This window comes from Cottoperca gobio, chromosome 11 (assembly GCF_900634415.1).
Source record: "Cottoperca gobio chromosome 11, fCotGob3.1, whole genome shotgun sequence".
Classification (NCBI taxonomy): Eukaryota; Metazoa; Chordata; class Actinopteri; order Perciformes; family Bovichtidae; genus Cottoperca; species Cottoperca gobio.
The window spans coordinates 7,754,250-7,778,311 of record NC_041365.1 but is presented as its reverse complement, the minus strand read 5'-3'; the positions used below and the strand labels follow the sequence as shown (position 1 = coordinate 7,778,311).

The 24,062-nt window shown below is 43.8% G+C and overlaps 1 protein-coding gene across 1 annotated transcript in view; it reads left to right on the top strand.

Annotated features, from left to right (window-relative positions):
* The window catches only part of jarid2b (jumonji and AT-rich interaction domain containing 2b), a 154,238-nt gene that overhangs the window by 79,064 nt on the left and 51,112 nt on the right, over positions 1 to 24,062 (top strand). The window contains 1 exon segment of the mRNA XM_029442647.1: positions 23,475 to 23,601. Coding sequence (XP_029298507.1) covers positions 23,475 to 23,601 — 127 coding nt within the window.

The window sequence follows — 24,062 nt, the reverse complement described above, 5'->3', positions numbered from 1 at the left end:
TCTTGACTGATTCCATACTGGGGAGTAAATTTAAATGGGGCCAGAGTGTCGTGTCCATCTCTTTAAAGTGGGGAAACTCTGAGGGCAGCCTGGAATGCAGTTTACACTACAATGCGGAACCGCTGATGGTCGTATAAGGATTTATAGCAGGCAGGGGAGCTTTGAGTGCACCGAAGGAGGATTATTTCAAAGCTTTTTGTTGGCTTTGGAATGTAAAATGTTTGGATCACCCTCACTTTGAGTTACAGGGAAGTTTGGGGTGTCCTTAAAAAACAGGTGCCTTTCCTCTTTAAAGATGGTAAATCAGGAAGACATTGAAAATAGTCTCAGAAAACATTGTTCCTTAGTTTATTTTCAGAAACGCTGATATGGATATTGACTGTATAGCCGACAATGAAACGGAGATGTCTATGTATAGAATGGCATTTGTTTCATGCAGCTGCTCCCCAAATTTACAGCTGAAAAGTCTTTACCACAAGATATAAATCTGTTTATGGTGTTGCCAAAAGATCTAATAAAATAGAGCAATAAAGTACAACATTTCTGTGTTTCAGCATATACTTGTGTGTATTTGTGCCTGGCTTTGTGGTGGTGAGAGATGGCCAGATGTCTCAAGCACCATGTGCTGCACAAGTGCAAAAAGTAGTTCTTTATCTGACAGAAAGATAAATCTGCTTCTCCCTGAGTTTTGACCCTCTGCTATTACGTCCTGTGTTTGTGTGTTTGTGTGTATCTGTCTGACAAGTTATGTACTTGCTCAGCTCTGTTGGGATGAAGCCACATTTACTGGCTGCACATCAAGATCACTTCACTCTCGCTCAGGCCTCATTCCTCTCTGTCTGCTCGTCATCTCGTCAGCCTGACTCACACAGGTCTCCAGCACAGATGCCTTGGCCCACTCTGCATGTGTGCGAGCGTGTTTGTGTGAATAAGTGTGTGTGTGTGTGTGTGCGCACCTCCTGCTAGCCCTCAGCAGGACTGCCAGTCAGTTTGTGACTACACTCCCACACGTCTCCGTCTCCGTCTCCTCTGCTTTCTCACCATTCCTCTCCCTACCCTTGCTTCCTTTTTCCGCCCGTCCTTTTAGCCGTCTTTAATATCCTAATCGAACCAATAAAGTACACGTTTACCATCCAGGCAAATGAGGGTTTAATTGCAACATTCTCCATCTTGCCTTCATTAGTGCTGCTTCAAGTCGCAGCTTAATCCATGTGGGTTGTTGTTTATGATTTAGTGGAAGGATGGGGATTTGGGATTTGGACGAGGGCCGGACGCGAACGTGAGACTGGTTCTCAGGCCACGCCTCATGATGTCATGTCTGCGAAAGCAAACGACAAGCCCACTAAAGCTGTGAGACCATGTGTCTTTGTCTCCAAAGTTTTCTTTCCTCCCCTTATTGCAACTGGAGCTGGTATTTTGGGGAAGTTGGTATGGATATAAATACCTCTCTGAAGCCACTTACTGAGTGCTGCTTAGCTTGCCTATTCATACAGCCGCTCCCGTCAAACCCATGCATACACTCTCTGATACGGGTGGGTGTTGACTCCCAGTGGAGATACTGTCTATGCTACTGCTGCGGAGTACAAATGGACAGACACGCACACAGCAGCACTCTCTGTCTCCCTCTTTCTCTTTCTCAGTAATGCACTATCGACCTCTTTCCTACTTTGCAGACCTTGGGCTCTCCAGTGGCCTCAACCTGTTAAGAACACACACACACACGCACACGCACACACGCACTGTGACCACGCTGACCTTTTAGCTCGCAGAACGAGACTGGATTTCCAATATGGGTTTGTCTTACAGCACTCTGCTCCCTCCATCCTTCCACCAGTCGGTGTTAATGTGATTAGGTTTGTGTGCCAGCTTCCTGCATGCTGTGTTCTTTGTCTTTCTGTCTCTCTTTCCCTTTTTCTCCTTGTATTTTCCACTCTTTGCTGCTGTAGCTGAGGTAACGCCACGCTGGGGTTCTTTTCTGTGCACCTCTGCTGTGTGCTAATTCACTAATTCACTTTATCAATCCCTCTCTTCATGGTAGGCCATTCCCTCAGTTCTTAATCTAATCTCGCGCACTTCTAGTCTGTTCTTCTCTCTCCTTTTCTCTCTCCTCAATACTCACCCGTCTCCCTTGCTTGGTAACGCTAACACAATGTCATTTCCTGTCTAAATTGGGTAAACGTAGCAGGGCTAAGCATGCTTAATGAAGCATAGTGGCCACTTTACCTGCTAGAGAGCTCTTTATCTAAGTGTTATGTGTGTATATATGTGTTGCACGAGTGCAGTGTTGACTTCACAAGCTCCTATTAACTTTTGTTTACCTACCAATATGATGAATATCAGTCTGAAGTTAAGATTACTGTCAAATCCAGGTGATGACACCGAACTTACTTGGGCATTGTACAAATGCCTCACACATTCTACTGCGAGCACAGTTTGGCCATGTGGTTGACGTGACCTTAAAAAAAAGAAATCACAAGCAGGAGCCCGCTCCGAAGAAGGTTACTTTCTGAAGTTACTGAATATTTCTTTTCCCGCCACACAGGAAATACCACCGGCGGCTGCTCGACACTTCATTTATCAAGAGCCCAAGGCTAAAATATTCAGAAGCAAAAAGGTTTATTGAAACCAAAATGGTTGGTCGCTTTGACGACTTGGCGCATTCATTCCCTGCAGCATTCTCAAATCTCATTAAGCAGAAGAAGCCTCATGGGTGGTAGTAGTAGGTAGAAGTTTAGCGGGGTGTTATCAGGAATCGTCTTGTGCTTATATTTAGCTGCTATTATCTCTGTGCTGAGTGGGAACAGATAGAGGGCATTAAAGGGAAGGTGGGGCTGTATGAGATATGGTTAGAAATGACAACCAGGGGAAAAGATGACCTCACTTTGGAGCCCTTTTGTGGCGGCGCCTCCTGGACGTTTTGTTTGCCTATATCCTCTTCTCCTCTGCTTCCTTGATCCCACCTCTGGCAGCAGGCGCCAGACTGGCAGTCTTCAAGTGTGTGTGTGTATGTGTGAGACTCCACGTATACTTGGACAGGAAATTGTGGGCAACTAGAGTCCCCTGCCTCTGCTGAATCCAGGGGGCAAAGGTAATAGCGAGGGGTTTGGCACAAGCATTTCTCGCTGCATTTTTTTTATTGACTCGAACGTCTTGATCATTTTTGATGCATTCTGACTGCGGTAGTAGTAGTATGTGTTTTTGTTGTCTGCCAGAGGGCATGTTGCAGAGAGGCAAAGCTGAGTGGAGAGAGGTGGGAAGGGCATGTTTCGGGGTTAGAAAGGGTGAGGAGAAACAACCAGACTCTGTGAAGGCCAGCAGCCTAGTTGGCCCAAGAGCTTCAGGCTGTTCCCCGGCCAGCCTCGCCTGCCTACAGCAATATTTACGACCATTTTTTGGCAGGTGAGCGTAATTGAACAAGCATTTGTTATTTGGCAAACGAGTCTCTGGCTGCTGTGTGTGCGCTTGGAGAACGCCCCTCGTGTTGTAGTTTTTAACACTCTGCTAATTGGGCCACATTCAAACAGTGTTTGTAATGTGTTTCGAATGATCAGAGGTAAAGCTTTATTGCTAAATGTTTAATTGCTATTGAAATGTGACACTTTTAGTCCTTTCAATATGCTTTTTTTTTTTTTTTGACTGAGAGTAACTGTAACTGACAGTTGGCGTAGGCTAGTTCTCCCCCATGTTGAAATTGAGAAGAGGAAATTAAAATGTCTGTATAAATGTGACTAACTTTTTCTCAGACAGCTTCTGCTGGACATTAATACAATTGCAGAAACGAGCATCTCAAGTCTCTCCCGAAAATATTCAGCAGAATAGAGCATTGAAATGTTGCTATGCCAACATTCACACTTCTAGCCTCGATAATAACGAGGCCTGAATAATTATGGAGAATGCCATTTTTTTTTCAATGTCCTTGTCATTTTAAGATATTGATGTTGGGATCAATATATATCAAATAATGCTTAGCTTAGCGTTTACTCCCTCGTTTCTTTAAATTAACAAATGTTGTTTTATTTGAACCACTCCTTGTATTTGTTCATGGCTTAATGTAAGTTGGCAATTACTCCGACAGAAAAAAGGGTGCTAGTAATGGTGATGAAATTGAATGTTGATTTGATTCCATATTTCAGATGTCTTTAGCACGTTTTCTCTCTGTTTCTTAAGCAGCACAAAAGCAGAATTCAAGTTGATTGCTAGTGGCGTGCAATTATGCCCTTGTATTTCCTCTGCTGCGCTCCCCTCTTACCCACTCCCTCCTCTTTTTTTCCAATCCCCAGTTATAAATGGCGGAGAAGAAATAAAACAGTCGAAGGCTTCTCACTGAGCTAATACAGGAAAGCGATTGTGAGCATTTTCTTAGAACATCGGCTTAAATTAAATGGCATATTTTACGAGAGCTCTGTAAATCACGCAACTCGGCTCAAGACGTGTAAAAACACAACATTGGTTTAAATGGTACGTTGGGCACAATTAAAGGTACTTATACTGATGGCACCTTATATCTTGGCAATGAGCTAGTTGTCGATGGAAAGGCAAGTTTAATGGTCATAGCTGTTCAGCCAAAAGTGAAGTATTTCTTTTTTTGACTCGGCACGTTGTTAAAAGGAGCCTGGTCCCTCCATAACATGAGTGTGTTTCTGCCGTTGAATGGACCATTATATCACGAATAGCGTTTGTGAGAGAGAAATGGGGACGTGAGGACAGGGTGTCACTGTCCCGTGAAGCCACCAGCCTCAGGCTGTGCGGGTGAACTGGGCCAAGAGCAACAGCTGACCCACACACAGCTCACAAAGAACGACACACACTCTCTCATTCACCGCAGCTCGAGAGGAGCACGGCTTTCGACTGACACACATTTCACGTGCAGGCCCACATCAGCTGCAACTGTCTGTCGTCCTGCCCACATGCTTCTGTGTGTCTTGGTAGGCGCCCTGCGTTGTTCTCACTTTTTCATCTGCTGATTTCATGTGACAGGTGGATTCCTCCGGGCGGGGTAGAGTTTGAGGTTTTTATTAAAGCACATGAATCAATTAAGAGCCACATTGCTGTGGGGCAAAAGCACATGCACGCTCTTTCCCCCTAATGTAAAAAATCTTGCCAGGAATGGAGCCAACGTCAATAATAAGCAGAGCAGGGCTGACTAGTTTGAAGACAGGGCGTGCCATGCATGGCTGAGTGTCGGTTACCAGCCTATCCAGTGATAGGTTATGGTCGATACTGTGAGCCTGTGTCATAAATGAGGTTTAGCAAGATGAGCAGGTGATGCAGGAATGGCTCATTTACACATAAGACGGGTTATCTTGTGAGAAGTCATGGTCAGTTGCAAACATTCTGACTGCCTGATAAAAAAAAAATGCTTTATCTAAGTAAGCGTTAAAGAGGTTTCACGGACATGCTCCAAAGCGGCTGCTGCGGTTGTCTCATTTGAAAGACATAATGTCAACATGTTGGCAGAATGAATCCCAGTTGTGCGCCACATTCTGTTTGTGCCCATCTTTTTCACTGGTTTTATCCAGTAACGCCAAGCGTCAGTTGTAACATTCAGAGGTTTTGTTGTTTGTATCTGGACACAATAGGTCACAGTTGGACGCAAAGTAAAATGTCAGTCTGAAACACCTTTCTACTGGGGAAAAACATGCACTTGATGTAGCGCCGTGAGCTCTGAAGAGGGAAAACCTTTAAAATGTAAGAAGTACAGATTGGCACACAGCCTGAAATGTTTCAGAGAAATGGATGCATTTCAAGTTATCTGTACATTTACAGGTCACAGCGAGACATTTAGCCCCCCCCCCCCCCACCCCAAGCCTGTGGCAGGTTAATAAAATAAACATATATCCACCAGTGGCGATGGCAGGCATGTCAGACTCCCTTAGCTGTCATCAGCCGTGTGTGTGTGTGTGTGTGTGTGTGTTATTTGATGCATGTGTGCGAGTCTATTTCCAACACAGACTGTCACTTTTAGCCGCGGCTTGTCAGTCAAATCCCTCTCTCTGTTAATGCCCCTTCCTAGGCACATTGGAGCCCATATGGCATTAGCTTAGTACACTGCGTACCAGTGCAGTTCATCAGAGTTCACCGGGGCGATATGTTGTATGTATTCCTATTCTGGTTGTTTAAGTAGTGCATCCTCCTGTGGGGAAATGATGTGTCCCTGTCATGATTACTTTATTATGAAAAAAGGCTTTAGTTGCAGCCCTAACGTGCACTATGCTGCCTCGGGTTAAATTGGTCAGAATTTTACCATGCCTAGCAACTCACTTTCTTTAGAGCTTAACTACTGCGGGACAGGAGAGGATGTTGAAGAGTAGCGGCGTGTGTGTGTGGGCCCTTGTCCTCTAAAGGCTTTGTGATGTAGGCCAAGCACAACACAGCTGCCCACCCACCCAAACTCTCTCTCTCTCTCTCTCTCTCTCTCTCTCTCTCTCTCTCTTTCTATGTCTCTCTCCCTCTGTCTCTTTGAAGTTTGTCCCAGTCCAGAAGAGTGGTACAGGGTCAGACTGGAGAGGAGGATTAACGAGGCCCCTGGTATAGACGGATGAAAGGATGGTGGGATGAATGGTCTTTATGAAGTGTTAGATGAGAGGAGGGAAGGCCAGGTGACGACAGCCAGTGGACTTTGGTTCGAAAGCAGACACTGTGATAAAGAACCCAGATCTAAGGTTTAGATTAAAGACCGGATCAGTCCTGGCAGCACTGATATCAGCACAGGACCTGATGCACTTCTCTGTGGCCATACTCACAGTAGTGTTTAGTGTTTCACCTCCCGGCTATAAATGGACATCAAATAATTATTTGAATCTAGATCTGAATGTAACGTTTGTTTGGTGCCTTCAGGTGGTGGAAGTTTAAGCACAATTGGTTGGGGTGAAGTTTAAATGTCGTATCACCACACCACAAGTCTAGTTTGGAACCCATGTTGCCCGTTTTATCATTTGCCGACAGTGTGGTTTTCCCTGATTGTTCAATGTCACAAAGAGAAATAGTGTATGCTTTATGTTGGTTGATGGTGTGTCCTGCTCACACACTATCAATATGCATATTACACACATGCACACTGCGAAGGTATGTGAGCATACATGCCACTGCGCCACCGCCTTAAACCTCCCCACCCCGCAGCCTCACCGCTGCGTGGCATTAAACAGACAGTGATTGATCTGCGGTATGATTGTTTATTTTGCCTTGCTGTCAGTGATGGATGAAGATTTGTGCGCATTTGAAAAGTCTGTGTGAAATATGGAGCAGAGGGGAGGGAGGGGGTTATTTTAAAATCAACTTCCCTAAGGAGAAATACCAGCGGGCCTATGGGACGACCTGTCATCATACCTTCACCTCGTCAAATGTAATGCCCCCCATAGCACAGCAGTTACTCTGCAATCACCATTTTAATAACTCTGACACCAAAACAATTTACACCACAAGAAAAATAACAGTTTACAATGCTAATATAGGAACCAGCTGAGCGTGTGGATGATGCATGTGTAGAGGAATTCAGTCGCCACATGTATTCAACTTTTGAGAAATCCACAGTGATTACGTTGACCTCGCTTAACGTCCTGCCATTAGCTTCTCATTCCCATAACAAGCCTCATGCTAATCAAAGTTTCCTGATAACACTATTGTCTTTGCTGGCATTGCTGCAGCATTTGGAGCTCGTGGCAACGAGCATTCAGCTGCAAATTTGTGACACGTCTCTTTAAAACCCTGGAGCTATTGATATTCAGTGGGCTCTGTTGTCCTCTACAGATGCCAGTTGATTGAATTCCTTCATCCTTACAGAGCGCCACATACAAAACTTCCCTCTGTCTACAGATGACAGCCTCCGAGCAGCAAGACATTTCTAACACCCTCTTCAGTTACCATCCCCCAAGAGGCCAAAAAGGAACCAGGGTGAATGAATAGAAAGGGGAACTCGAGACACAATGCCTACCTGTCCTCCCTCCCTCGCTTCCTCCTACTAACTCCCCTGTGACACCCCTTCTTTTCCTCTTTTCTTTTTTGCTGGCAGAAACTGTCTGACTCCTTCGATTCCTTTCACACGGGCAGATGGCTCGATCGGGAGTTTCTCCAGCCCAGGCTTAAATCAAAATCAAACCCCAAATCCTCCATCTTCCCTGTACTAATATCTTTTTTTTACTCATAACAGACGCCTTGTTTGTCTGCCAGTTTCTGTAAACCATGGAAACCAGGCTTCCCCTTTTTCACATCTTGTTTCTCTCTTACAAAAACGTTCGCTTTCACGTGCCAAAACATCTCTCTGAATCCAAGCTCATTTGAAGACAAAAAGGAGATGGTTTGCATCAGTCGTCTTGTCTCTTTTAAGCAGCGATAACTTAAACACATTGCACATCATTAGTGAGGGCGAGGTTCAGAGTGAGGTGAGTGTGTTTACAGCTGCGAGCTAAAGTTGTAACATATACTGTAGAGTAGCTCCGGGTTTTAGCGTTCAGAGCATCCCGTTCTAATTGGTTTATAGTTTGCAGGATGTTTGCTGTTATGACAAAGTCTGACTTTGAAAGAGTGCTTATTATGCCGTGACTGGATGGAAACTAAAGAAATAAAAGAATAGCTTTTAGGACATTATTTTCAAAGCTTTAAAGATTAGAAGCAGCGATGTAGGACATCATGGCCATGGCAGCTTAACTTTAATTTGAGATGAAGCTGATGCGAGGTGCTTCATATGTTTGGCCAAGGAATCCAAAGTTCCCATTTCACCTTTCAGTTTTAAATTAGAACCATGTGACCATAACCTCTTGTGGGCAGAGGATTTGCTCCCCATCGGCAACTGAAAGGAACCTCTTTCTTTTCTCTGCCCGGGTCTTCCACAGCACTTTGTCATGTAAAGAGGCCCTTATCTGGCTCTGGTTGGGGGTAAAGAGGCTGGAGAGAAATAGCAAGCTGGATCCCTGGGGCCAACAGAGATCAACGCATGGTAAATAAGTGACTGTGATTGACGGGTCCTTTTGAGCAGAGTGGCTCAGGCCCGCCCACTGATGTGCCTCCGGGAGGTCAACTTTGACCCCTTCTGGCCACCTGCTTGCCCCTGACCCTTGACCTTTAGCTGGACTTATGCATGGACCGCATGTGGCCTTCGATAAGAAATTAGGTGGTTAATGTGTTTTTTTTTTAATCGTTTATCTGTATTTTCCCCATATATACATTGACCATTATAGCATAATACACAATGAGAATCAGCGTTTACATTTCCTTGCCTCTCCTCTCCTCCGGTCCACTTTAAACGCTCCTAATATCTACATGACTCCATTTTACCGCTAAAAACTCTGCTCCATCTCATTGAATTTGTCCTTAAATGATTTCTCATTTAGCCCAGGTACCCCACCTCATGTGCTGCAATTTCCGCCACATCCTCTGGCTTTCTGCTCTGCTCCTTGAGCGTTACATTTGTTTCGCTACGTCTCGTAAGTGACTGGCCAACAATGACACATTTAATGGACGAAACGAGGGCTGGGAAGTGTAGCGGTTTCACAAGGCCTGATTTTAATTTCCCTCATTCGGGCTGAATTGGATCATAGTGTCGGGGTAAATAAACAAAAATGCATCAGGACTGCAATAAAGAGAGTGAAGCGGCAAGAGGTTGTGGGAATAAGAGGTGGTGCTGTAAAGGTTGCCTTTTCCAGTCCCCTGTGAACACTTATAGATGTATTACTGAGCGCCTGTATAGCATTTCGCTTGTGGACTAGCGTAGCCTTTAGAATGGTGCAGTAAATAAAGAGATTTTAGGCGTTTTTGTACGTCTTTGTGGGTATGTTGATGTGACTGCATGATTACATTACCACCTCTCACTGTTCATATTAGAGATTCATTGTAGTTTCATGTAACTCCGGTCCACTTCAGCCCACATGCTGAATATCTCGTTTGAGATTTTGCACACCAGTCACAGCTGCCTTTTCCATACGACTTATAACTGAGAAGACATAAGTTGGTCTTTGTTGCCAAATCCTAAGAAAAACTCATTGGTATGTAACGAGAATTGCGGAGGCCACAAAGCGGCCATTTTGTTGGAACAAAACACACGGTCGTGTGTCTGTATATGTGGTAACATGGGGAAGTGTTTGCGCGTGTGCATCCTGAAGAAACACCCGTAGCTCTGCAGGAGTGCATCATGTCTGACATATGTTTACTGGGACCCCTGTTGTTCTCAATCAATGCCAGCACATGCATGTTTGGGTGTGTGTGTGTGTGTGTGTGTGTATGCAAATTTCTGTGCCAATTTAAGATAAATGGCATGTACATACTGGGAGTGTTAAGGCAGGGTGAGAAACACTGTGTGTACCTCACATTCCTCAACGTGTGAGCCAGATGAAACAAAAGAGCTTTACGGCAATCTCACGCACACGCACACACACTCACACACACACACACACACCCACACACACCCTCCCTCTGCTCTCTTCTCTTTGATATTGAATTGCCTCAATGACCAGGAGAGGCAGCAAAGTAATAACAGGGCTTAACTATTGACCCACCCCAGAGCTCCCACATAGCTCTTTTCTGAGCAACTCTGCTGACGTCAGCTTAGCTCCCTGCCATGCGAAGCAAGCCTCTTTATGCACACAGTCTCATTTCCATAAGGAAAATAGTTCACTAGACTCGGAGTCAGAGGGTAATTATTTGCTTTGTTAAATTGGGTAATTAACTTGTCACCCAAGTGATATTTGTGGCTTGTTCACAACAGTTTGATTAATTTTCCCTCCGTTAAGCAATGGGAGACTGCAAAATAATTGTGTTGTCTATGAAATAATAGTTATGTTGCCTAATTATTGCTTTGTAGGAATGGTCTCATTTGTCTGGCATGTTGCATGAAAGATTGCCTAGTATTGCCATCGGAAATATTTCAACCGCAATGTACCCATTCTTTTCGATTAATACTTCTAAAACTTAGTTTGTAGTATTTTCCTGATTCCAGCCTTCATGGTGGATGAGGTACATTTTAAAGGCAGGTTATAGATATATTCCTGTTTGTTGCAGTTGAAAGGGATTATGGGTAGGAGGCACCTTTTCCCGACTTATGGTTTTTGACTCTGACAGTTTCTTTGATTGATATGTAAGTCGCATCTGAAGGCATATAATTAGCAACCCTGTACATTCAGACATGCACAAACGCACACAGATAGCACAGACTTGCTTGTCAGAAACAGCTGCCTGGAGATGGGATGGATATGCACCTCTTGGCCCTGACTATGTGTACATAACAGTGCACAGTCTGCCAGTAATGATCCAGACAAGCACTTGTATAGTGTGAGCTTTTAAGTCCTTCAGAGACATTCTTGTGTATCTATGTGTATATGTGTGTGTACAGTGTAGAAAGAGCGCAGTGTTGTGACGTGCTTGTTAGTGAGATTGTCAGCTAGAGAGAAACTTGACCTTACATGGTTTGTACAAGGTACTCTGTTGTTTCTGTCATCAGCCCCAGTCACACTGGTGGAAAATTATTTTACAAATACTAGAGCTATCAAAGAGGATGAATGCTTTTAACGGCAGTAATTTCTTAAAGCATACCTCCTGTGAAGTTGCATCGGCAATGAAAAAGAGTAATTTCCACATTCCTGTCAGATAGAAAACTATACACAGCCTTCAGTCAAACAAAGCTGTCTATTCAGTCGTGGAAAACCGTGTATTAGTGGAGTGGAGGGTAGAGCCTGAAAGCCTGAACTTCTAGGAGTTGATATGTTCCTTTCCAAGGTTATCTGCAGGCCTGGGTTTTACACTGTGTTTTCAAATGGGATTTAGGAGAGCACGGCAATATTTCTTTCATGTTCTCAGCTCAGTGTGGTTTGTTTATGGTCTGGATCCACACACACACACACACACACACACACACACACACACACACACACACTTGCCCTTAAATGACTTATATACAAGTGCACACACACCAGAGCCAACAAAGGGCATCTTAGGACACACACACACACACACACACACACACACACACACACACACACACACACACACACACACACACGCAGTCAGACCTGCCCTTTAATGACTTACTTACAAGTGTGCACACACAGCAGGGCCAACAGAGGGCATCTCAGGGCACACACACACACACACACACACAGAGAGAGGGGGCTGCCCCACCTCCAGCCTGGCTAGTTGTTGCCTGCGTGCCCCCACCAGCCGTTTGCCAACAGGCGGGTTAATATTGCCACCAGCTGCAGGGGGGGTGATGCCAGCCAATGCCAATCGGCACCAGGCCCAGAGTGGCCACACAGGAGCCACTGTGTGCTTCTCTTCTCCTTTTCATGACACGGTTTATTTCCCAGTTTACGCTGCTTTTCTTCTGTTCTGCTTTTCTTCCAAGTGAAATTTAAAATATAACACGTTAGTGTGTGTTTCAATACATGTGTGGAGCGTGCAGTAATGCATTATGGGCTAATAGAAAGGCAGGCCTTCCATTTATTTCTCATCATGCTTGCATCTTTTCTGATGCGTCTCTCTGTCCCACCAAGGCCCTTTTGTTTCTCTACCCTATACTTGTCCTCATGTGTACCACAATCTCCTGCTGTATTACTGTATCTGTTGAAATGGAGATGTGCTACTCTGTTGCTGCGGTTGCTTCACAGTCTGTTGTGCTATCAAAGCTGCTGTTACCAATGAATGTAAGGCAGTATCTTTGGAGACTTTACAGGTTAATGTCTTTGCATAGGGACAGTGGCAGTGGGATGTTTCATGGTCAACATAACTCAGGGGGTTGCAGAGGAACCAATGTACACACACACACACCCAACACTTCATCAACACATCTCGTCTGTGGTCCTGTGTCAGACTGAGAGGATGTAGCACTGAGGTTAGGCCAACACCCAGCATAACAAAGAACCAAAAGGCAAAAGCACACAGATTATAGATTCCCTATTTTAGTCCCTAAATTAATTTGATTATATTAGAGACATTTTCTGTTGCAGTATGATTTGGATAAAATATCAAACTGTTTTGTAATATGTTTGCTATTATAATTTAAGCAATTCATAATTTATCCGGTCGATTGATGCGTCTAAGGCCCGTTTAACCTACCGTCAAAAACATTTCCACCAATAAAGAATTGTTCACTTTTGTCAGACACATATTAAGTTTTTTAACAAGTAACAGAAGTGCACTTCTGCAGTTGTAAGTATCACCTGGGGTTTCTTTTTGGGATCATTGCTTGCATTTCAATGCCTGGTTCTTAAGTCTGTTTCTCATATCGGTAACAATGCAGACACAGTGAAAACTGTAGATCAGATAGGGCAGAATGTTGTGTGTGTGTGTGTGTGAGTTGGGGGTATGAAGAACGAGGTTATATTGAGGCTACAAAGACTCGCAGCCCTGGCCAAGGCGACTACCAGAGCTCTGCTACAGCACACAAACCCAGAGGCTGGTGCTGATCGATTGAAGACTCTTTTGCCCTCACATCAACAGACAGCGCCGTTCAGTGAATCTTGAAATGATTGTACTGAGACTGAACTTCTGTTGATTGGGAGCGATGCGAGGAGGGCTCGAGAGATGAGAGAGGGAGGTGCAGAGGCCATCTGTTTTTCTTTTCAGCAGAGATGCAAGCAGGATTTAAATATTCACTGACAACATTTCAGGCATCTCTACCGAGAGCGCGAGATGCTTCTGAAGTCTCTTCTTCTTTTTCTTTTTTACAAATGTACTCGTGTGTGTTAAACTAACTTGTGTCTCGCAATACACAGTCCTTTCGCTCTTCACTTGTGTGGGCAATGCGGCAGCCCTTTTTTTCACACGCTCAATATCTTTTTATGTCCTGGTTGTGGAAAGGGGAATTAATGAGTCTTTCTAGTAAAGCAGCTTGTCTGCGCTCGTGCAAAGTTCTGCATGGGTAAATGAGTTTAAAGCCTCGGGCTATGAGTTGTTGTTGTTCTGTAAAAGTGAGCCGGTGTGTGATTGTGCTTCTTTCTGTCTGATTGTTAACTGCCTTACCTAACTGGAATCCAGATGTAATCCTACAGTCTTTCCGATGAGTCTGACTATCCAAGGTTAACAAGGAGACTTTCTAGAAGTGTCTGTCTCCCCCCCCCCCCCCCCCCCCCCCCAGGCGTTGCACTCACACCATTTTGCTTCCATACAAATGGCATCTTCCACTAGTAGCAGACAGATGCTGCATGGACTTACCAGAGGCCGGTGGTTTTCCGAATATTCGTATAAGCCTATACTAGCCTGCAGGCTGTCCCTGTCAGACAAGGCACGAGGCTAATGAGGTTACTCTGTTTCCTGTTTCTGCCTTCCTGTCCCCCTCCTTGTGGGAGTGCCTCAGCTCTGTGGCACGATATGTCTACTCGCTGTTACTATAACTTGCATACGCTTTACAATTGAAACGTATTGTGTTTGGATGCACACACACTCCACACGTCAGTTGTTATTTAGCACAGTATAGCGCTATAGTTGTCCAACACTCAAAATGCAAGCGAATGTGTCAAGTGTTTCCACATTTGAAGGCCAAACCTGGCAAGCTGGCAACTGGAAAAGCTATAGCATAAATGTACCCAAAGCTTAGTGCAAGAATCAAAGTGTATTTCCAGTTTTTTAACCTTGCGTTTGAACAAGAAAATACTCTTAAATAATGTTCTATAAAGCTTTTGGCAATTTGCAGTACAAGGTTTTAGTTATTCATCATGTAGATACATGTGTAACAAAAACTAACTTAGCGACACACACGCGTCTTCCATATTGTGACCTCTTACACGACTCTTATCACATCTGAAGGATTACAATTTAACATTGATCCAAGTAAACAAATGTCCTGATTGGACTGTTATATGGAAGGACTTTTATAATCTCCAGTAATCTTAGTGCTCGGCGATATCCTACCCTGAGTGACGATGAAGAGCACATTCCGTTGGCTGTCGAATCTAAAGAAATGAACTATTGCTATTGATGTTAGTCATACCTCATATTTCTACATGCAGCGCAGCTGGTGTGTGGAGGAGGGAAGGTTGGAAATGCAGCTCTTGTTAAGAGGGATCAGCAGCGGGGTCTTGCGAGGCTCCCGAGGGAATAGCAGGTAGGCGCAGGAGCCGTTGCTACTGCTACCATGATGAATGACAGCATGTTGGGGAGCGCCGTCGATCAGAACTGTCCACGTGACCGCAGCCAGTGAGCTTGTGTCCGTGTGCATGTGCCCGCAGTGCAGGGGATTGAGTCAAACCTCTGGTCAGCGGCGAGCAGCCAAAGTGAAAGTGATATTGTGACAGAGTTGGAGGGTAAGTGTGTTGAATGAGGCTGTTACTACTGAATGAGAGCTATTTGTTATGCAACCTCAGAGTAAGAGCACACACACATACACACAAGGGTTTCTTAATACTATGTTATAACACACATTTCTACCACAAGACCTGCATTTAGTGTATTGTAAGACTAGACGTGGCCCGGTCCTCTGCCTGATTTCTTTTTCTCAACAGTCAGCATTCTCAACCTGCCAAATGTAACTTAAGAATATGAAGAATTTTCCTCAACTGAGCCCTAAACACCATGGCAACAAGGCTGTGAAAGTGATATCACGCCGTTACTTTAACATTTCACTTTATGAGAGACACTTAATATTCCCTCTACAACAATTCCACTATTCTTTCTTGGCTTTGTGGCAGCGACCGAACAGGAAACTGTTGCTTTGAGCCACGGCTCTTTAAGATAATGCTCCTCTGGTGCTGTGCGGCATGTATGCAGTGAGGCTGGAAGCAAACCTTAAACTCTTTCTACGTACTGTTAGATAATCTGTCAATACTGCTGGAACAGTCCGTGCTCCAGGGCTGCGATAAATAAACCAGTGGTACGGATTAGCAAGTGTTTTATAATGTTTCAAATTATTCTGGGTTTTATTTGCTTCTTTTACGTAAAGTAAATAAAAGACTTGGCTGAGATCTGGTGAACAGATGGCCCAAAGAATAATTTGATTACATTTAATTGTTTGCAGTCACAAGTGGTACGCAGCATCCAAAGGTCAGTCGGCTGGTTCATTTATTCGTCTAAACTCAAACCGTGAAATTAAACGATATGAAACAAATGCATGAAATACAGCTTTGCACGTTGGAGAATTGATCAGTGTTGGAGAAGGTTTGCGTTGGGTGCCGTGTGTGTGTTTAGGGTTAAGGGTCAGAACTGGGGTCAGTTCATCACAGTCAGTGTGGGTGTGCAACACTGTCAATTTAAACTCTTTTATTATGCTGCCAGCTGGCCACACACACACACACACACACACACACACACACACACACACACACACACACACACACTCTGGTTCTTCAAAGCACTGACATTTATGTCTTTCAGTCGAAGTAAACTCGTCACAGTCTGCATTTAAAAGCTCTCTCCCTCACTCCATCTCTCGCTCTGCTCTACTTTTTACCAGCCTGATAGCGTTTTATACTCGACAGGGCTGAATGGCGCTGGCAGTCTGTCACTTATGTATGCTCAGATAGATTCAGACTGTGTATGTGAGTGTGCAAATGCAGACAAATGATATGATTGACAGTGGAGACACGGCAGGTTAGTGTGTGTGTGTGTTTGTGGCCTCGAGCTCAGCAGGAGAGACCATCACGGCCAGGCTGCAAACAGAAGGCATTGTTCTGAGGGAGAAACCTTTTTACATGCTGCACATGTAGGTACAGGGAGAAAAGGTGGAGAGGGAGAATGTGTTCACACACCCAATTTGGAGTATCCGTCTGGATCAAGTTGATATTTGTAAATTGTGTTTAATAGCATGTTTGCTAATGGAAAAACTGTGGTTTAAGTGTTTTAAACGATTCAGCCCTTATGTAGCATTCCTCTCATCACCTCTCCTCTCCTGCAGATGGAAGTGTTCTGCGTCCCTCTGCTCTCACCATCGGGGCTATCCCAGCACGGCCAGTTTAAAGGGAAGGCCCTGTGGGTGCACACGCATTCCGATGCAGTGAGCTTGTGGTGTAATGAGGCGATTATATAGGGCCTCTCGTCCCCGGCAACCCCACAACCTTGTTCCATTCGCCCATTTCTCTGAGCTCCGAGCTGAGCTAAGCATCCGGTCTACTTGAGGCCATAAGGGACGTGGAGACCAGGATGTAGTTAGGGTTGGAATGTGAGTTTTGTGAGCAAACACGTGCTTCGTAGTTTGAGGAAGTCGGCCTGGTTTTTAGCCACTGCCTCAGTTGTTTGAAAATTGTGCTGACATCAGAACTACTTGTCACATTCAGGGTGTTTTTCTTCTTCTCGGAAACGGTAGCTGTCATTTACACCAAGTGGGAAGTGGACTCAACATTACCTGGACTGGCAACTTTCCAGTCAGTTTTCTAATGAGTCACTTCTCAAAGATGCTGCTAAAATGTTCTCATTTGCATCTTTTACTCATAAGATTGCTTTGAAAAGCCCTTCATTGTTGTAGACCTCCTTGCTGCATTGTGTAGACTCTTTAATACTTTCCAGTTCCTTTTTTCTCTCATAATCTAGATGCGTTTTTTAAATGTTTCTAATCCACAAATGTTTGGTCATAACCCTAGGAAAGATTACGCTGATTTATTTACGAAATAGATAATTGTTATCTGCACCACTGAAGCCCGGGCAGCGATTTCCTTGCAGCCAGTCATCTGGGGCCCATATGTTGGTGAAAGGGTAAGAAAGATCACAATGTGCAGAAAGGAAGAAAGAGGTGCAGTGGGGTGAAGACTGTCCTGACTACTGGATACAATAACCCAAGCCTTGTTAAAATAACATTTCTCCTCCATTGATCCATCCATCTCTGCGTCCCTCCTCCTAAAGGGAAATGTGTGTTAGAATAACAAATTTTGGGCCTGGTTTTGGAGAGCAGCTGGCGCGTGGCCCACATTCCTCTGCCATGACATCCGCACAGTCTGCAGTAGCACAGTGCTATTTTTAGAACAGCTAGTGAGAACGCACACACAGATATGTACGTATAAGCAGATTCCCAAGTGTGTCAATGTTTACATGTGCTAGCGCAATTTATTTATTTATTTAAAAAAACATAACAATTGTACTTACAAAAGAAAATGTGAACGTGTGACTTTGTTTATACAGTAGTAGTGTTGGATGTATATTAGTTTTCTTTTTACCTTGGTGTCTATGCATATATATATATATATATTTATATTTATATTTATTATTATTATTATTATTAGACAATTTAAAAAGTGAAATCTTACAACAAAATGTTAGAAAACTGATTTTTATTATCCAGTTTTCATTACCGGCACATCTGAACTGCAGAGCTGACGTTAGTGTGCCTTTCTGTCGCACTTAAACACACAGAGCACAACACAGAAGCTCTGTGATGTTCTTAAAGGCACAGTGGGTGTTTTTCAGTAAATGGTATAATAAGACATTTCACTCACATTGTAAGTATTTGACTAAATTCTGGTGAATGCTGACTTTTTCTTTTTGGCCCAGGGATAATCTTATAGTCAAAAAACAATGGAATATAACAATATGAGAGTTTAACATAGTCTCCAAGGAAATGTGTATTTCCTCATCTACATCAGTCCAAACACTATACCTGAAGGATCAGATCCCATTTTGATGTTAAGTTTATCGTTTAAAATCCAGCACTCTCCATCATTATCCTTCCCTCTATCTTTCTCCTCCCTCCTCCCTTTGTATCTAATACTGCATTCGGGGTCTTTTTTTTTCTTTCTTCCAGCATCCACTATTGAACACAGCCAATGCAATCCACTTGTTTCCTCATCAACTGTCAGAGTTATTGGATTGTTGAGTAAACCCGGGATTATGAAGTGGAACCAGCTCCACTCTTCTTCTGGTTAGATGAACACATGCAGATGCAGTCATAGATTAATCCCGCTCAGACTCTTGACTTTTCATCATTGGCACGTGGTTGCAAGCTTTTGTTTTTAAACGTTTGCTCTATTCCTGACACGTCTTTAAAAATCCAGTGTATTCACTCGTGGTTGTTGGCAAAACGCTGACTAGCAGAAGAGGATTTATCCACTGGGTCTTTTCTTGCTCTAAATTTAAATGTGCATATTCTTAATCTTGCAACCAAAATGCTGATTAAGAAAGTAAGACACACGCACTCTGTCTGGAAATGTATATTTTGAAGAATTAAAGCCAGAATAATGTAAATAAGAACTGCTTCTCAGGTGTGTGTTCAGTGATATTTTCTTCCCTTGAATTCCGTCTTTCGAGACGTTTTCTAAGGAGAAAATGTCAAGAGCAGCCCAACGGGAAATGTATTACTTTGGTATACTTTGTCTGATTAATCGCTGCACATGTGTGTGACAGAGAGAGGCATACTTTTCAGGCACAGAATCCCTATGGATGCTTAAAAGGTGTCTGTATGTGTATTTGTGTAGTTTTTGCAAGTCGGATTACCTGCTCACTCTGTAGGCGTTGGGGGGTTGCCGGGTGACAGTAGGCACACAGCCTTCCTGTTTCACGGCTCACACACACACACACACACACACACACACACACACACACACACACACACACACACAGACACAGACAGAAAAGGTCCCCGCGCTCATTAGTGGGATTCCACTAGCCTGGTTGGAGTGTAGATGTGTGTGTCAGTGCCAGGTAGCGCTCGGCTGGCAATGCTCTGTGTAAGAGCTGTCTCTAAAGAGCTCTGGCAATACCTCTCTCACACACACACACACACACACAGCAATGTGTGGCCGAGAAACTGAAATGCTAAACAATTTGGTGTTATTGCTTATCTGAGTAGATGTTTCCCCTCCTCTGTCATGCTACACTTAACCCTCTGGCAGTGTGAATATCTTCGGAGGGATGCAATTCCTGCCCATCACTTTCACACCTGGAACACACACACACACACACACACACACACACAGACAGACAGACAGACAGACAGACAGACAGACAGAGCTGGTTTTTGTGGTCAGTAAAAGCAGAGCGAGCAACACCTTGACCTGAAACGGATGGCACGCTGCCTCTAAGGTCACACTAATAGTTAACCTACCATGAGCAAAGCTTTTCGAAAACCCATTTAACCGATGATCTGAAGTTATGAAGAACTACCGGTGAGCTCTCAGGCTACAGCAGCTGTAATAGAGAAGAGCTTTAATACTCACTCTTTTCCCCCAGCTGATGGAAAGTCAGCATTTTTTCCCCCCCTTCTCTCCCCTCCCCCCCCCCCCTTTTCAGACCTTGTTGCTATGTGTACACAGCGCAGGAAATATCTGTGGCACGCTGCCAACAACTGTGAGGGAAACCAGAGAGAGTGAGGAAAAAAAAAGCTTTAAGTGCTTTAATTGTGGGTACGTTTTTGGAAAGAATATTTTGTTATTCTCAGTACAGCTGTGTGTTGGTTGTGTGTCCAGTATTGATAGGAATACCATAGAAGCTGTATATGTCAGTGTTTGTGACCCTGCAGTGCGTGTGCGTGTGCGCGTTTGGCCTTGACACACCACGAGGGAAATGGTGCCAGTGAGCTGTCTAGATAATTGGCGCTTACCTGGCAGGCTTTTGCACACATGCACGCACACTCACACACAATGGATTATATGATATTAACTACAGGAAACACACACACACACACACACACACACACCCTCTGTCAGAGGCTGCAAACCATCAGTGCACTGAACGGTCTGTTCGCTCGTGTTTGTGTGTGCATGTGCCAGCATGCGTACTGTATGCAGGGAGACATGGCTGTCACCCATCAGCTCCATCATGTGCTGACACCCAGCTTTTAATCTTGTCCCCCACCCCCCCAGCCCCCTCCTTTTTAGCTCTGCTGAGGCCTCATCCCCAAGGCCCCTGAGCAGACCTCGGAAATCAAAAAGATAATCTGCAAAAGTTTTATTTTTATCAGTTAAAGGAGAAAAAAACACAAAAGCTTGATAAACAAGCAACAATCTTCAGTGTTGTCAATATTGTCATAAAATATTAAGAGTTGGGAGATGAATCGAGTGAGTGAATGAGGTCGTATCATTTTCATTAAAATTACAGGACATTTCAATTACATGGAGATGAACACTATTCAACCATTTCTAAATCGTTCTCAACCGCCAACATGGTCTTTAAAGTTCCGCATCCAGAACGTTAAACAAAATAAAAAGCCTCTCTGAAAGGACGCAGGTTTCTCCCTCCTTTGAGAAATTCTGGCCTCACTCGCCCTTTGGGACCATGCGCATCAAGATGGTGATACGCTGGAGCTCTGCGGTCGGCGTTTGGGCGTCTGGTCTATTTTTCCTCTTAGAGGAAACATGTCGGACATGTTTATATTGTTAGCTCGTTAACAAGTAACTGGCAGTGGCTGTCACAGCCTTACTGCTTGAGAAACATTCAACAATATCGAATGTTAGTTGGATTTGTTTTCGGTAGATGGTGGAAGGAAGCTCCAGGTTCCGATTGCATCCGACATGCTGTCGAAACTTTCACTATGCTAATGCCAATTATTTTCTTTTCACTGACAAGTCCGCTCTGCGCTGGAGGTTTCAGGTTTATTTGCCGGCGTTGTGTGGAAGATTGTTTGTGTCTATATGTGTGTATGGATTTTGGGCCGTACCAAATTTAGCTTGCGCGGGGTTCGTGTGAATCTTTCTCACTCAAATCGTAGGTAAAGCGCACAGACATCTCCCTCTTCAGGAGAGGAATGTGAAAACACAGAGGGGATCTTTAGGCTTTCTGTGGAATTACACACTATATAGTAGTGAGTTTATACCCAACACATGGTGAACTGTCATCTAACTTTCCTTTTAATAGAATATATAACTGTTCAGAAGTGTCATCTTGGTGTAAGGTCATTGTGTGTGTTTTTAATGTTTCAGAGATCATTTGCATAAACCCTGTTGTGATGCTGCTATAATTAGTAGTGATTTGTCTGCACTGATCAGAAGGCATACTTTATCATCACATCTCTAGTATCTTGTGTATTTGGGTGTGTGTGAATAGAGTAAGAGTCGGGACATTTATGAGCATTTTATTCACTGTCTGTGGGAGGATGCATAATATTAGGATGAGATTAACTTTCTGCCTTTCACACAGTCGGACTAAAATTCAGACTGACACAGAGACTCAGCCACAGTCATCCCAATTCCTCAGTTTTTAGAAGAGCGCACTCGTTCTTAATGGAACGCTGTGACCATTATCTCGTTATTACTGCAGCAATAAAACATCTTGGAGTTATTATTTTCCTGTGAGGTGGAGATATTTAATACACCCTGCGCTGATGTCACCGTGATATCCCCCCAGCCACTCGTCCGAGCCAGTTGACTCATGATCTGAGTCAACTGGATGATCAGAGCGCGGTCTCTCCCACACGCGTTGCTTTTCCACGTCTGCGCTCTAAAATTACATTTGAGGAAACGCGACGGGATCAGAAACGTATTGTGTTTAATTCAAATAATTAGCATACATTAGCTCTTTGCACAAAGACAGAAAGTGCTTTTTCTTTTTCTCAAACCTTACAGCTGAAATCCACTCGCCCCATGGCTTGACTAGAGAAAAGCTATTTCCAGTTTCCATTATTTATTAATACCTCTTTGTTGTTGCTCATGTCCTAATCTCATTTCCTTTAGTCATTAGCGTTGTTCGACATCAAACACAGCTGCTACAGCAATGGGTGGAGGGGAGAGGGGGGGGAGAGAAGTATGGTTATGGCTGTTGGACACTCACTAAAGACCCTTTTAAAAAAATGCTTGTTGCACTGGAATATTTTCCTATTAAGCTGATAAAATTCTCAATGTGAGTATAATGGTGTTTTGAATAAATTGTTGCTTTGATGTGCTCTACATTTGGCTGTTGTGTGTTGTTCAGATTGAAATTGACTAGGAAAAGTGTGTGTGACTTCTGTTGACCTCTTTGACAATAACATTTTCTGTCTCAGTCTCGCTGGGAGAGATTAGCAACACATGAACTCGCAGTCCCATGATGCTTTTTTCATTCGCTTCCTACCTATTCATCACCATAACGCTCTCCTATCATGGCATTGTGCGGAGATGCCGCATTGTTATTCAAATGCATTGCACTGTGTCGGGCTGCAAGCTAATGCTATGTTATGCTAATGTTGTGTCATGCTAATGTCACGATATAGCGAGACACGGAGGGGAAGGATGCAACCGGAACAATAGGAAAAAGGAAAATTCCCTATTAAACATAAACTTTGTTGTCTGTGTTTGTCTTACCAAAGCGGTCGTAACTTTTCAGGCATTCATGATGTGTTGACATCGGCTTGTTAGGTTTTGCTTTGTCATCTCAACACAACCGGCCTGTAAGTCACACTTTTAACAGAAACAAAGGCAAAAGCTCAGCATAAACAACTGTCCAACTTTGAAACCTGCAGCACATTATTGGGTTGTTCATTGTCCGTCTGCCAGCTTCAAAAACAAACGTGCTAATTGAGAACAGTTCTTTGGCTAAGTATAAATATATACTTTCCCACGAGTGCAGAAATGACGTTATTAAAAAAATGAAAGAAGCCACTGTCTTGTGTCTGTGACAATGGCTTGTATTGACCCATTTTCTCTCTCTGGATGTTTCCACAGGATGACAGTGATGGGATCCCGTGGTCAGAGGAGCGGGTTATGCGAAAGGTTCTATATCTCTCCCTAAAGGAGTTTAGGAGTGCACAGAAACGGCAGCTTGATGGTGACGGAAACCCAGACTCCAATGGTAAGTTCAGATCCATGTCCCCAAAGCAAGGGAACCATACCAATATATGTGTTTGTACTGCGACAGACACTGAAACAGACATCATGGTGTTTTTCAATGCCACGTGGCGAATAACAGGAAATAAAGCAAATTGATCCGATTTCTAAATTGCTGGATAATTGTACAAGGTTTGGGGTTAAATTATGCCATACCCAACAAGTTCTGGCTGATGTTTGTACATACGGCACCATTGCACGCCAGTCTAAGAACAAGTTTAATTTGGCATTTTTCCCCTCTAAAAGTGAAGAATGTATGAAAAAGTAGATTCATCACCCATCCCATACGTGGAAATCTTTTTTTAAATGAATTTCTTCTCTCGCAGTGTACTGTAAACAGCCCTGCAACAATTAAGGAGAACCTTGAAATGTGGCAATTTGACATGTTGAAATCTTAACTTTGTTTGACGAAATGAAAGCAAAGAA